Source organism: Bactrocera tryoni, chromosome 3 (assembly GCF_016617805.1).
Source record: "Bactrocera tryoni isolate S06 chromosome 3, CSIRO_BtryS06_freeze2, whole genome shotgun sequence".
In the NCBI taxonomy this organism is placed as follows: Eukaryota; Metazoa; Arthropoda; class Insecta; order Diptera; family Tephritidae; genus Bactrocera; species Bactrocera tryoni.
Window position 1 is genome coordinate 58,922,174 of NC_052501.1, and position 15,887 is coordinate 58,938,060.

At 34.5% G+C, this 15,887-nt stretch overlaps 2 protein-coding genes across 2 annotated transcripts in view; both read right to left on the minus strand.

Moving 5' to 3' along the window:
• The window catches only part of LOC120770207 (dnaJ homolog subfamily B member 3), a 43,304-nt gene that overhangs the window by 15,697 nt on the left and 11,720 nt on the right, over positions 1-15,887 (minus strand). The window lies entirely within an intron of this gene.
• On the minus strand, positions 11,316-12,629 carry LOC120770208 (jerky protein homolog-like). Its single transcript, XM_040097461.1, has 2 exons — positions 12,558-12,629; positions 11,316-12,497 (listed from the first exon to the last, which is right to left on the minus strand). Exons 1-2 carry the CDS (start codon positions 12,597-12,599, stop codon positions 12,012-12,014), a joined length of 528 nt encoding a protein of 175 aa, XP_039953395.1. The 5' UTR covers positions 12,600-12,629; the 3' UTR covers positions 11,316-12,011.

Below are 15,887 nucleotides of genomic sequence, written 5' to 3' on the forward strand. Positions count from 1 at the left end.
TGGTTATGGTTGATGGTTATTTTTGCTGTAGAGAAACCGACTTTAGTAAGCTCTTTTTATAAAACTTGAAGAGCCTTAAACACCCGAATCAATGAACAGAGAAGAATACATAAACATGCCCCTTTTGGATGCTTTACTCTTCTTTTAATAAATGTTTGTTTTTGACTTATACAAACATGTCTCTTGGGGACATTTGGCCCATCTGTGTACAATCCTAGACAGTGAAACATCGCACTTTTAAAATATGTATATTATTCATATCAGTTTTATCAAATACATGCATGCAATAATTTCCTACGTTAGTGTATGTCTAGAATTCCGCAACTTATAAGGTAAGCTGATCCGTAATCATGCTTGCTTTTCTGTTGTTAATCTTTACAATCGCATTCTAACGAAATTTGATTGGATAAAGAAATTAACATATTTAAAAATGGCTAGCAATTTACATTGTACTCAGGAAAAAAGGAGAATGTTTTTGAATGAATTGTTCCGATAACGCCAAACATTATTAGAAAAGAACGTCAAATTTTAGAAAAGAGTACTTTGAAGCAATGAGACAAAGGTGAATCGTATTGGATCCGACGTCAAATCATTTGTCCATTGCCCCAGGTATCAGTCACAGTGGTAGCGTGAATGTTCTGTGAATGGTTTTCTTGGTACGGACTTGGAGTATTGATGAGGGTGGATGGTAGAATGGACTTTAACCTCATCTTTTTCTTTAATGGCGTGGACACCGTTTACGCGGTTATAGCCGAGTTAACAACAGCGCGCCAATGGTTTCTTCTTTTAGCAATTTGGCGCCAATTTGAGATACCAAGGGCAGCCATGTCTTTCTCCACCTGATCTTTCCAACAGATACTTTCAGGGCTGGAGTGTTTTCATCCATACGGTCGACATGCCCTAGCCAGCGTAGCCACTGTCTCTTAATTTGCTGAACTACGTATGTCAATGTCGTCGTATAACTCGAACAGCTCATCGTTCCATCAAATGCGATTCTTGCCGTTGCCAATCTCCAAAGTACCATAAATCTTCCACAGAACTCGTAACGCCGACTCATCAGATGCCGTCATCGTCCATGACTCTGCACCATACAGCAGAACGGGAATAATGAGTGACTTATAACTCTATTTTTGTTCGTCGAGAGAGGACTTTACTTATTAAATCCCTATTCAATCCGAAATAACACCTCTTGGCAAGAGTAAATCTGATGTATCCTGAGAAATATTTTAATTTAAATATTTTATAAAATTAGGATAGAATCCTTTTCTGATAGTAAGTAGTATGCCTGCATGTCAAAAATGGTTTTGAATCGGATCATCAAGAAGATCGGGGAAAACCGACAGAATTGTACGCGTCAGTGACCGCAATTGAACGTAGATTATTTTGCATAAAAAAGTAAATATGAGGACTAAACGAATGAATATCGAAATCATAGCTTTGATTACGGAAGTATCAAACTAATTTGGATATGTTGTATAATAGCAAGCACAATAATTTCCGCCAACACTTTCATTCAAAATTACTGCATACAATATGAGATTTTATTGTGGAGTTTTACGCGAAATTAGGACCAAACAAATCAACTTGACTATAAGCCAAGCCGAATTTATGGTGGCATATTGCATATTTTTCACGATAAAAGTGTCTAATAGGCCACGCCTATGGTAAAGTTAAAAACTGGAGAACTTCGCCATACATACCCATTTCAATCCTAATTCGGGGGATGCTCTTCTAAATTCCAGCCGCGTTTTCTTAAAGCTTAAGGTATCCACAATAAATTCAAATAAATTGACAAATTCAACTTTCGTTTCACAAAGTAAGTGATATTGAGATTAGTAAAATCAATACTAGAAAGACCTGACAGACTTTAACTCAATATATTGGTAATATTCAATTAATTAACCGTGTGTTATAGATAAATTTATTATTTGTATGAGAAAACTATTTCGAAAATTGTGAACATAATATATAAAAATATAATTCATAAAAAGTTTGAAATAAACGAACTGTTTTGTTTTGTATATTTTACTCCCACACAACCTGTACCTACAACGACCTACTCGTTGTTGTCTTTAAATAGAACTATGAATATTGAAAGATATGAAAACAGTGAACTATACATGTATATATGTTATAGTATAAGGTAAATTAAGGTGGTTCATTGTTTTATTTTCTATAATTAATTATTTGTGTTATGTAAAGTAGAAGTTTTAATTTAGTAAGGCAGAGACGATACTTTACGCATTGCACGAAAGTTCGTAAGCGTGTTTACCTAAATTAAAATCACTTTTAAATGTTATTTGCAAATTACCACACACCAGCTAGTTTTCTCTGACAAAAAATTTTATTTTCAAGCAAGTTGAGTGTTGTCAACCTAATAATTAATAGGGAAAATGTTGGAATAAGTATACACCAATACCTAATGCTAAATCACCAACGCTAACAGCTAAGCACCTTCTAGCTATCTTTGGTAATAATTAAAGTCAATCTACATACATACATAAATCTGGTTTGTTTCCACACCATAGATATATTTTCTCATTTTTTAATTTTAACAGTGATGACTCAATAAAGATGTTTTATTTTTAACTGACGGTATTTTTTATCCTCATTATTATATTTGTATATACACGTACCATAGGTATATACATATATAGTATGTAAATACATTTAACTAAATAAAATTATAGTTGCTATATCGGTTACATTGAGAATAGGAAAGTTTTTGGGAACTAAAGCATGTTCGAGGGTATAGTTCCATGTAATAATTTAATTAAGACAACTCATATTTTTCCTTAATGCTATGTTCGGACCGACATTGAAAACATTTTGAAAACACATTTGTATATTGTGGAATCTAAGTCGTTCGATGTGTGTTTTCGATGAGTTTTCACTGACAACTATCAAAGCGGCATTCTCTTGCTCTTGCAAGATTGCACGACGACACAAAATGCAAAAATCCTATACCGAAACCTAGTGATATATGAAGGCACGAAAATAAACGTGGGTTTTGGGCTGACAAATTTATAGCCATTGTAAATAATTTTCTGTATGTGTTTGTTGTTGGGCCGTTGCATCAAGAGGAAAATTCTGCAATTTCTGCACCGTGCAAGGTTTTGCCAGAGCAAGAGAATCCCCCTAATATGAGAATATCAAGCGACAGCTGTTTTTGTATATGGAATGTAAACAAATATCAAGTGACAATTTAGGGCCGGCAAAATATGTCTTCCAAAAACATTGATTAAACTAGAGCAGGCACCGATTATAATGAGTGGAATGTAAGTTTTCAAGTAGTTTTCTGCGAAAACTGTGTTTTCGTTTGACAGATTTTACATGGACGAAAACAAGTTTTTCCCACGAAAACATGTTTTCGTTGTCGGTCCGAACATAGTATAAAGTCTGCTAGAATAACGATAATCATTATATGTATGTAACATATGGTGGCTGAATTAATTTGTCGATCGATTTCACCCATTTCCGCTATTAAGCTATAGTATTGTCAATATTAGATCCTCTCTTGATTTTGTTAAGATACCTCATATAGTAACTGATATAAATATACGGCCGAAGGTTTGAAATTTTTATAGCAGGTATATTCGTCACCTGATACTAATACCAGAAAACCCCGTATCTGTAAGCTTGAAAAGATAGTATACAATTCTAGATTGAGTTGGGCTGCATTGCAAGCTTTTTAGTACTTTTATTACGATATTTTCATTGGGGCTTGATTTACGCTATAGTGAAACATTCTGATGAAATTTAAAATTGTGTTATCTGGAAAAAGGCGTAAAGTCCAATGTGCCAATTTTCAAATTATAACATAAGAATGTCAGGATAATGAATACCACTCATCTAACATCCCTCTTCCTGTTAGATGATGTCGCATACAACTAACTTGCAGTTTGCCACGTAAACTGAGACCAGATCACCGCTACAACAACAACGACAATGTCAGGATAATGTCATGCACCAATTTTTGTTGCAATTGTTTGAGTAGTTCTTGTAAACCATTTACCATCCAAAATATGTCTGGCGGAGTTACATGTCACATGCCCTGATTTATATCTTCCGACGGCAACATCCGGCGAAGACCAACATTATATAGATGAAAAAATGGAAAACGGTCACATTGCTTAAAAATCTAATTGTACTTTCCCATATACTATATTTGCTTACAACCCAGAGTATAGAGTCTGCTCCTATGTTTCGAATCATTGAATCATTGTCATCTTTCAGTATTCAGTCATAGTTAGTTTTGCTGTAAGTTATTTCAACTGACTTTAGTTTTATAAAATTCTCGGGATACTTTCGCAGCAAGTTTAAACCGGTGGTACGCAATTTGATACTGTCACAAATCTAAGGAAATGCATTGAAGCTGAATGAAGGAAAATACCGATTTCCACCATTCGCTCTATAATTGAATCCGTGCCGAGGCGCATAAACACCGTTATTTTAGCTAAAGGTAACCCTATAAGTTATTAATACTTCGAATAAGTTTGATTTAATATGAAATATTTGTTTGTACGCTATACTTTTTTCGTACCAATTTTTTTCGTTTAATTATTTTATTTATAAGTAGTAATTTTTTTTTAATATTGTGTAAATAATTCTCGAAGTTGATTCCATTAGTAATTAACTTAAAAAAAAATCATATGAAATTTAAAGATAAATAGAAGAAATTTTTAGCTTGTACACTATACTTATTTCGTGGGCTGTATATGGGTAGTTGAAAAAGACTTCTCGTATTTCTAATCAATTTTTAACTTATTTTTTTATATTTATAACAATAAATAAATAAACAAATATGTATGTACCATTTTGATCGACCACTGTTTGCCATTTTTCCGCTAGAGACGTTGTTCCATCAGTGTTAAACTTTCATCAATGTAAAACGAAATTTGGAAATTTTCAGAACGGAACCGTCTCTGTAAACTTCAAAAATTTCATAGGTGGCTTGCGTGACATTCTTCCCTTTTTTATACAAAAATTTCAAAATATAGCGCATTTCTTCATTATTTTCACTCATTTTTGAATAGCTGCAATTTTTTCCAACTCCCAAGAATTTATTTATTTTTTGGTTAAATTTAGCTTTCCAACACTATATGGCATGACACTTTGTGATTGGTGGCACTGGAGATATGCGACTGCAACGACTTCTTTTGAGAAAATACGAAAATACTTTTTCGACCCAATATTTTACATATAATTTCACTATCTTCAAAGAGTAGTAAAATGATGTAAATGATGGCGTTGTGGAAACCTTGCACAGATCTTATTGAAAGAAAAGAGATAGCAACGGTGAAGCATACAGGAGGCGGTATAATGATTTGAAGGTATATGACAGGGATGGGCACATTTTTAGCCCGCAAAGTTAACAAAGTGCGCACGAGTGCTAGATGAGGGTAATATTAGTTTACGGAGGGAAGGGCATAAAATGTTGCGAAAAAAATTAAATTACATTCCTCCATAACTTAATGTTCATCGCATAATGGTTGCGGCAATACTGACATTTTACACAAATTAAAGAGCGGAAGTTTACTTCATATCGGAATTGTACAGTTGTGTGAAAAAAAGAGGTAAACATAATTTGCCGGTTTTAGAGTTTCGCATTAATATTTGTTTTTATTTACCTCTGCATGGTGGGAAATTCTAATCACTGGTAGGAAAAATTCTATGAGTTATACTTGGATCTAAAAACAATTTTATTTAATAAGAAAACAGCACATTTTAAAGCTTCACAACACCTTATTGTTGTTTCTATTTTGTTCACACCACTGTACTTGCGATAGAACAGTAATGGTGGTGATGCCAGTTGTAAAAATTCATTTTAGCTACAATTGGGAAAACTTTTCTCAAGTTGTGGGCTTTTATACGTATGTACATATGCAAGGCAGTTTTATATATCTGCATATATAAAAAAAGATACTTGTGACCATAATATATATTTTGTTTAAACATATTCCATTCCATTTAATGAAAATGCTTATAAAATATATGTATATATACAGTGGTGGTCATATACTTAGCACACACGTACTTTTAAGAAAAAATGTTACATAAAATTCATTTCTTTACTAAAAACTTAAATATTTTCACATATATTCATATTTCACAGATAGATTAATATAAATAATAACATAAAGGACGATGTAATCAAAACCTACAAAAAAAAAAAATAAGAATAAATGATTACTACGTTGGACACATACTTAGCACATTTCAGGTTTAGCAATAAAAACTTTGGCAATCCGCTCCGAACCAAATTTTACTACAATATTTCGTTGGAAAACCCTTATTTAGATCACTTCAGAACATCTTTTAGGCAAACTCTCCTCCAAACGTCTATATTGTTCCACAGGTATATTCCACCATACACTTTTGGTGTTCTGCAACAATTCTTCTAACTTTTTGGGTTTTTTGCCCTCAATACTTCTCTAAACTTCACTCCACAAATGCTCAATTGGATTGAGATCAGGAGACTGAGCTAGACACTGCAGAATAGGAACGCATTGCTCCTCCAAGAAATTTTTCACCAAACGCGAAGTATGTTTGGGGTCATTATCATGCATGAAGTGCCACCTTAGTGGCATATGGTCGTCGACAAATGGAATCATGTGTTCTGTTAACATGTCCTTGTAAACAAATTGATCCATTTTTGACGGTATCCTAACGATAGGTCCAACACCGTGCCAAGAAAAGGCCGCCTACACTATAATATTTCCTCCTCCATGTTTCACTGTTTTTTGTGTATACCTAGAATTGTGCTGCTGGTCACTCGGGCGCCAGACGTAACGTTTACCGTCAGATCCAAATCTACAAAACTTAGATTCATCACTCCAGAGAACGTTCTTCCAAAACGAAAGTGGTTTGTTGATGTGGGCTCGTGCGAATGAAAGGCGTGACTCCAAGTTCTTCTTAGAAACAAACGGTTTCTTCTGTGAAATGCATCCACGCAGTCCACCTTCATTCAAACGACGTCTGATCGTTTTAGATGAAACCTCTATTCCGTATACAGCATAACCTTCGGTTTTAATTTATTTAGAGCTCTTGAATGGGTCGTTTTTTGAAACCCAACGAGTTAGATTGTCTTCTTTGGAGGTGGTTTTGCGAGGCCTAAGAGCTCGCACCGTGGATTTAACTGTCCCAAATTCGTCAAAATGTTTAATTGTTTTGTTGTTGTTTACCGACTGCCCTTCACTTTTTAACTTCACAATTACAGCCCGCTTTTCCTCCGTGCAACACAAACCTCTAGCCATATCTAATCAGTAAATTTAAATTTAAATTTAATTCAAAACCACAGCTTTTATATTAAATAATCTCTCACGAACAAAATTTTTTGTATTCGAAAATAAATATTTCTTAAAACTTTAAAAAACTTCGACAGTCTAGGAAGTGTGCTAAATATGTGTCCACTCACAAAAGCTACTGATCGTTAAATAATCCTTCTATTTACGACAGTAGCAAAAAAAAAGCGACGAAACTTTGGGATATCTTAGCTTGGCGCCTTGATCATGTCTAGACAAAGTGGCGCCTTTGAATTTTGTAACATTACGAAGAAAACATCGTTTGCATTTAGGTAGAGTTATGTGTGCTAAGTATATGACCACCACTGTATATATATATAAATAAATATTAATATTTGTGATATTCTCAGTTTGGTTGTTTTATCAAAATATTCAAAGAATTGAGGTTTTTTCTATAATTGTTCTGTTAAATTTTTAAAATCTAAATTGCCTCTGGAAATGTTTTAAAATAATAATACGCGCTATAGAAAGGGAACATATATTTTCAAAAATATAAGAAATCATCAACTGAAAATATATTTGCGCGGTATGGCATTATTGTTTGAGAGTGCTTAAGCACACAAATAGAATTCAAACGCTAATGCCAGAAACATCGTATTTCGCTTCTCCCTCCGCTACGAGTGGCAAGCGTTTTGTTCTGCACACATCTAACTTTTCAATTATAATTTTTCGTAATATAAAATATCAAAACTAAAATCAAACTAGTAAAACTAGTTTATATATTTATAAATAATAGCATTCGATTCTGAGTTTGCGTTAGTTTAAGAAAATTTCAAATATATTGAAGACAATTTTTATAATTACTACAGTATGTCGAGCCTGGCAACCCTGCGTTGTGAGAGAGCAATCAGCTGAGTCGTTTCTATGGGGAAAACCCCAAGTCGTTGGAAATTCTATGGTAAGCGGGCGGCATTTGTGTTTGAAGAAACAGTAGTTCATAAACTGAATTTGTTACTGAAATTACTTTTTATAAGGAAGCTTAAAGAAATAACCTGGTTTGAAACTTTTTGCTTCGAAAATTATATCTATGTTTCGAAGCACATACACTTGTGAACAATTTTTTTTTTCAAAAATGAAATTAAACAAACATAAAATAAGAAGTAGGTTATCTGATTTAAATTTTGGTACAATTATGCGTGTAGCTACAGCAAATGAGATTAAACCAAACATAGAAATTAGTATGTGAAATAAACTAAATTAAATGCTGTTATAAAGACATATTAAAAAAATTATTACTAAAATAAAGTATTTATTATACTTTTTGTTATTTGTCTTACATTTTATTAATTTATAGTAGTTACAAAGAAACTTAAAATTGTTAGGCAATTTTACAGTTATTACCCACAGTGCAACTTCCCATATACATACATACATATGCGCGCGCTCTCATTTGTAAACATGGAGTGGTAAAATACGTTGCTCTCACTTCCCTATTCATGTTTGCCCGCGATGATCCCCTCATATAGCCCCCAAAATGTGCACTCGTGCCCGAACGGGCAAAATGCCACTGAGGGCTAATATGCCCACCCCTGGTATATGGCGAGCAACGAAGTGAACCGAATGAAATGTATTATATCAAATATGAATAAAACAATGTATCGAAACATTTCAAAAGTCAATTTCAAGCAAAATGCAGAGGAATTGGGTCTAAGGAACGATTACTTCTTCCAGCACTCAATGACCTAAAGCTCACTGCTGAAACTGTTGGACTTTGGTTGCTATTTAATGTACCTATTATTTATTTTATAGTTCAAAACTATCACAACAAAAAAAATTAAACCAAATGCATCAAATATCGCTTGTACCCGAGTGTTTTAACAGCTTTTCCTCATATGACAGTAGGTTCTTTCTGCTAGCAGCTGTTTTAACTTGTGCGCCCTTCTGCTAGTTTTTTGGGTAAAAAACTTGGATTGCAAGTGATAGTACTAGCAGTTAAGGAACAAATTTCATGACTCAACTTACATATCGTCACCTGAAATGCAAAATAACGCATCATCAAAAAACTCAAAATTGAGTTCTTTACTAGTTGCGATTCACCACATCATATTACATATGTGTCACAAATTTTAAGCTTCTGCGATCAAAAATACCCAAGCTATATTAAAAATTCAAAAAAACGTATCATCACTCATTTATGTATGTAAATATAACAGAGCGTTTGTTTTTTTTTATCGAAGTTAGCCTTCATTTATTGTTTATGTTTAGTTTTAGTGATTAAGTTCAATGTGCTTTGGTTAGTTTAGGCTAATCGTTGATCGAAAGTGGACTACTATATACATACATATATGTAGTCCTTTGTGAGGCCATAGAAAAGAAGAACCCCTGTGTTCGAACTTATAAATTAACAAAACGCTTCCCGCCAGTTCGGAGGGATGCCTGAAGGTATGCGCCCCCAAGTGACTAAGTCTTGACCTCCCTAACGCAAGACAGCAGACAGGAAGTGTTGTTTCCACCTAATCTTCTTCAATACAGCTTCTGCAGATGGCGTCTGGTAGGATTCCCAGCTTTACTGCGTGGAAGCCAATAGGACAATGGCGTGTTACAAGCCCCTAAAGTAGGGAAAGGCTGCCTTACTGAGGACAACGAGATCACTAGATCTCATGCGAACGATCTTGGGACAAAAGACTTTTTCGACAGCGTGTGTAAAAATTGTGGCCCAGCAGTAATAGAATAGGATACCGCTCCCATTCTACCGATAGCGGTTCTAGGGTGCTTCTCCTTGCTAGCTCATGTTTCATACGATTCCGCTGTGGTCTGGCACTCATATCATTCTTATCACAAATACACTCGATACTATTGATAGCGAAGTTAGGTCTTCGATCAACTCTGAATCTCTCATTGTTAATGAGTTCAAGGCTCTACTGAGTCGATGGTCACTCCTCTGAAGGAGGCTGCACTCTGGAGTAGTAAATCTACTGCTACCTTAATGGCTCCAATCTCGGCCTGGAAGACACTGCAATACTTAGGAAGTTGGAGAAACAGGAGTTGATAGAGAGCTCCTGACAGTAGACCCCTCCACCTTTGACCCATCCGTGAAGAAGTTCACTCTCCCTTTTCTTCAACGGCTTCTTCCCACCCACAACTCCCTCGGTATATGGGTAGAGAAGGAGCCGCCAGAGTTGTTTAGCGACTCCATGATCCAAGTGATCAGACCCGAGCTTTTTTAGGAATTCAGCAGCCTATTCTTTTGCAAAGTTTAACAATAATTAAGAAGAAATGGCAACATCTGCTGGACCTAGAAGCTTTAATTCCAGCAGACTGTTATTACTTTTATGATAATATACCTTTCGAATAATTAGTTATTTAATAAATAATAATTAAACATTATCCTCATTTTTTAGCTTGAAATATTTAAATTTTTTGTAGTACTTATGTATGTACATATGTATTAATAATAAAAATAAAATGAAATATGAAAAACTTGCAACTGTTTTTATTTAAAATTAAAAAAAAGTATTAATATTCAAATTTTTAATTTTTATACAAATTTAGATTGATCATACGTTATTTTGTTTCAGAAATGAAAATTCAAAATAACGTAAGACACCTACTATAAAATTTGCTTAATTTTTTCTTTATTTTTTTCTAAAATATACTTATAGTTTCATGTTAGTTCAGATTTGAAAATTTTGTTTCAATATCTCAAATGGTTTTGTTGTTATACGGTTTTTTTGCTTCTCCTGTAAACCTACGAAAAGTGATGTTACGTTATTTTGCATTTCAGGTGACGATATACACTTGATCTCCTTTTTGCATGCTTTATTACGGATTTTTTACATGGTGTTTTTGTACGCCCACTAGTTACTTGGTTTACAAGGCTTTACTTTTTTGCACGTGTTTTACATTTTAATTAAAGTAGTATCTCGATAGATCGGAAAATGTCCATAGCCGAAGCGTCAATTTGTTCTGCCCACTGAATCGCTTTGGAAAAAATACTTTTTGCTTCACTACTACTGATTTTATTTTCCGCTTCAACTATGCTATAGTCAGAGTCAGAACCATTTTCCTCAATATTATCGTTTTCTAACACAGACTGCACAATTTTCCGATCAGAAAAGTCGTATTCGAATTCATCTCTTCCAGTGGCCCAGTCATTTATGGTTTGAGTATCAACTTGAGCGTCCAGATTTATCGAAGCGATGATGGTATGAATTTCATTCATTTCTGAATTAGCGGCTGTAAGTTGAGCCAGAAGTATCAAATCTTCCTCCATCCATTCTTGTCGGTCAGTACACAACAACTGGTTCCAACTGCGAACAATATTCTGTTGTGATATACCTAACCACGCATTGTTTAAAAGTGTGACGCAATTTCGTAGCGTAAAGTTTTTTAATGCAATTCCAATATCTGTATTATCAATTGGAAGATAATTCAAAAGTTCTTTTCTGTAAGACACTTTAACATTTTGAATTAAATTTTGATCTAAAGGCTGTATGATTGCTGTCCAATTGGGTGGAAGAAAGACAATTCGAAAATTAGTGTATATGTCAATATCTTCTGATCTTGGGTGGCATGGAGCATTGTCGATTAGTAAAATAGCTTTTAATGGTCTATTATTGTCTTGCAAAATTTTTTTTACATCCGGTATAAAATATTTCCTGTACCATTCAGTAAATAAGAACGTTGACATCCAACCTTTTTTAGTTGCTTTATAAGTTACAGGCACATTGCAATTTTTAAATGATCGTGGATTAGTTGATTTGCCTATTACCAAAAGGAGTAGCTTATGTGTGCCAGATGCATTGCAACAAGGCATAAAGTTACGCGATCCTTTGAAATTTTTCGACCAGATGCAGATTTTTCTTGCGAGTGCGCCAATGTATTTGCAGGAATAACTTCCCAAAAGGCTGCCGATTCATCTGCATTATAAATCTGGTCATGGTCTAGGTCCATTTCTTCTATAATAGATTTTAATTTTTGCCTGAATGGTTCCACTGCAGAAACATCACTGCTTACTTTTTCACCACAAATTTTTAATTTCCTTATACCATGTCGTGCTTTAAAATTTGAAATCCACCCCAAACTTGCCCCAAAATCATTTTTGCCAGTTATTTGATTATAAAAATATTTTGCTTTGTGTTGAATCATTTCGATTGATATAGGAATATTCTGGTTTCTCTGTTGAACAAACCAAGTCATTAAGGCCTTCTCCATATCCGGATGTTTTCCTAGACCATGAGATCTGCCTTTTTTCTGAGAAATACCACTAAGTTATTAAATTTGAAAACCAAAATTGGTTCCACTTTAACTAACCTGGTTTCTGCACACAGTTGGACGCATACTTTCTGATAGCATCACGTTTCTTTTTTATGTCAAATACAGTAGATTTTGTTACTCGAAATTGTTCTGCAACGTATCTAATTGATTTTCCTTTATCAAGGCGATCTAATATTTCACATTCGAATACGATTTTTCTGAATAGAAAGGGTTTTATGAGCTCTTTTATTTATTTGTCTGCCGCTCATTTTAATAACAAAGAAATTGTATGCAAGTCCAGTCACTGTGCGACTTCACGAACTATGAATAAACAAACGGTGCACCGCCGTGTAGAGAATAATATCATTCTTGGAATAAATACACTATAATTGGCAATACATTAAGTACGTATGTAGTACATATATACGCACATTTTTTCGTTAAAGTACCGATATTCTTCGAACTGCTGCAGCAAAAACTCACAACGCAAAGTAAAAATCATAATACCAAAGCGAAAAAAGAAAAAAAAGTCTGCATTTTTTGTAGCGTTCGGATTAGAGAGTAAAAAATATAAAACTGTCCGGATAATAGTAGAGGTGTCCGGACTAAAGGGTGTCCGGTCTATCGAGATACTACTGTATATACTTTTTCTGCAATAAAATAAAAATTTCATAGGTAAATTCATTTTAGAACATGTTATAATAACACGAGTTTCAAAATGGCGACGGCACCACAGAATCATTTCCTCAATTTGGACCTATATCTGAAATTTTTATACTCTCGCAACAAAGTTGCTAAGGAGAGTATTTTAGGTTTGTTCACATAACGGTTGTTTGTAAGTCCTAAAACTTAAAGAGTCAGATATAGGGTTATATATACCAAAGTGATCAGGGTGACGAGTAGAGTTGAAATCCGGATGTCTGTCTGTCCGTCCGTGCCTCTGTCCATCCGTCCGTGCAAGCTGTAACTTGAGTCAAAATTGAGATATCATGATGAAACTTGGTACACGTATTTCTTGGCTCCATAAAAAGGTTAAGTTCGAAGATGGGCAAAATCGGCCCACTGCCACGCCCACAAAATGGCGAAAACCGAAAACCTATAAAGTGTCATAACTAAGCCATAAATAAAGATATTAAAGTGAAATTTGGCACAGAGGATCGCATTAAGGAGGGGCATATTTGGAAGTAATTTTTTTGGAAAAGTGGGCGTGGCCCCGCCCCCTTCTAAGTTTTTTGTACATATCTCGGAAACTACTATAGCTATGTCAACCAAACTCTATAGAGTCGTTTCCTTCAGGCATTTCCATATACAGTTTAAAAATAGAAGAAATCGGATAATAACCACGCCCACCTCCCATACAAAGGTTATGTTGAAAATCACTAAAAGTGCGTTAACCGACTAACAAAAAACGTCAGAAACACTAAATTTTACGGAAGAAATGGCAGAATAAAGCTGCACCCAGGCTTTTTTTTAAATTGAAAACGGGCGTGGTGTCGCCCACTTATGGACCAAAAACCATAGCTCAGGAACTACTGGACCGATTTCAATGAAATTCGGTATATAATATTTTCTTAACACCCTGATGACATGTACGAAATATGGGTGAAATCGGTTTACAACCACGCCTTCTTCCAATATAACGCTATTTTGAATTCCATTTGATGCCTTTTCTGTATAATATATACATTAGGAACCAATGATGATAGCGGAATAAAACTTTACACAAATACGGTATTTGAAAAATATGTAAATGACGGATAATGAAGGCGAGAGTATAAAATGTTCGGTGACACCCGAACTTAGCCCTTCCTTACTTGTTTATAATTAATTTATTATTTTTTTTTATTTTCGCCATACGTTGTTCAATCATCGGCAATGATAGTTCTTCACTTAGTTTACGCATAAATTGACGACGTTCTGTTGGTTTTTTGGCAATCATTTTATTATTTTCATAATAAATAATATATGAAGCAAGCGAAGAAATGTCTAGCATGTTGAACAACATTACCATTGGCCATCTCGTTCGTCATTGACTTGTGTACCTGCGGACCATTTGGTCCATTGTGTCAACGACAGCTTTATTATAAGAATTTATAATTTTTGTGTCCTATTTGCTGCCATAACTATAGGGATGTAAGGTTTATTATTTTTTTACCGAGTCAACAATGGTAATACTCCACAATAACATATATTAAGCAACGGGTAGAGTATTAAAGTAGTTACATATATGTACATGCAGATGTTTCTACCACTACTTTGGAGCCGCCAAATTTTTTTCTCAAGTGTTTTCTGTCAAGTTTGCGGTTGGTTTGTACATCTGAGCTAAATTGGAATTCAACATCGTCCACAAATCACGAATTGGAACAGTCTTGTTTTCTTTTTTCGGATCTTAAAAAACGCAGAATATTATGAAATCTCGTCAATCTCATCGTCGCGCGATACAGGGGGTAAGAATTGGAAGTACCAGATGTCAAAAGTATGATCTGAATTTGAATTATTTACGCCAGAACAAAATCAAGATACCGAAGGATGAATAAATTTCGTGAAAATCTGATTTTTTGAACCAGTAATTTACTGTCCCAGTTAACCGTGTAAAAAGGAGATCACTTGTGTCGATAGCTCAAAAATAACATTTTATCATAAGTGTTTCAATTCAGAATGTCAAAATCAGCCGTTTTGTTTTTATGATATAGTACTATGTTCGGACCGACAATGAAAACATGTTTTCGTGGGAAAAACTGGTTTTCGCCCTAAAACTTGTTTTTTCGTCCATGTAAAATCTGTCAAATGAAAACACATAGAAAACCAGTTTTCGCTGAAAACTACTTCAAAACCTACATTCCACTTACTATAATCGGTGCCTGCTCTAGTTTAATCGATTTTATTGGAAGACATATTTTGCCGGCCCAAAATTGTCACTTGATATTTGTTTACATTCCATATACAAATACAGCTGTCACTTGATATTGTCATATTAGGGGGATCCTCTTGCTCTTGCAAAACCCTTTCACGGTGCAGAAATTGCAGAATTTTCCTCTTGGTGCAACGGCACAACAAACACACGCAAAAAATTATTTGCAGTGCCTGTAAAATATGTCAGATCAAAACCCATGTTTATTTTCGTGCCGTCATATATTACTAAGTTCTGTAATGGGTCGTCTCTTGGCCTTGCATATTTCGGTATAGGATTTTTGCATTTTGTGTCATCGTGCAATCTTGCAAGAGCATGAGAATCCCCCTATTGATATTGAAAAATGGAAAAGCAAAAATACAAAAAAAGAAATTTGTAGAGTGATAGGGGAGAGGTCCTACTCATTGAATTAATTTTGGCAAAACAAAATTAGTGCTCTTCGCGGTCCATTATTAAGGCATCCAAAACTTACCATT

Excerpts from the sequence above, each read along its gene's own strand:
- LOC120770208 (XM_040097461.1), bottom strand. The coding sequence starts at position 12,599 with ATGCTATCAGAAAGTATGCGTCCAACTGTGTGCAGAAACCAG. Across the intron at positions 12,498-12,557 it reads CAACTGTGTGCAGAAACCAG|AAAAAAGGCAGATCTCATGG; the intron begins GTTAGTTAAAGT and ends GGTATTTCTCAG.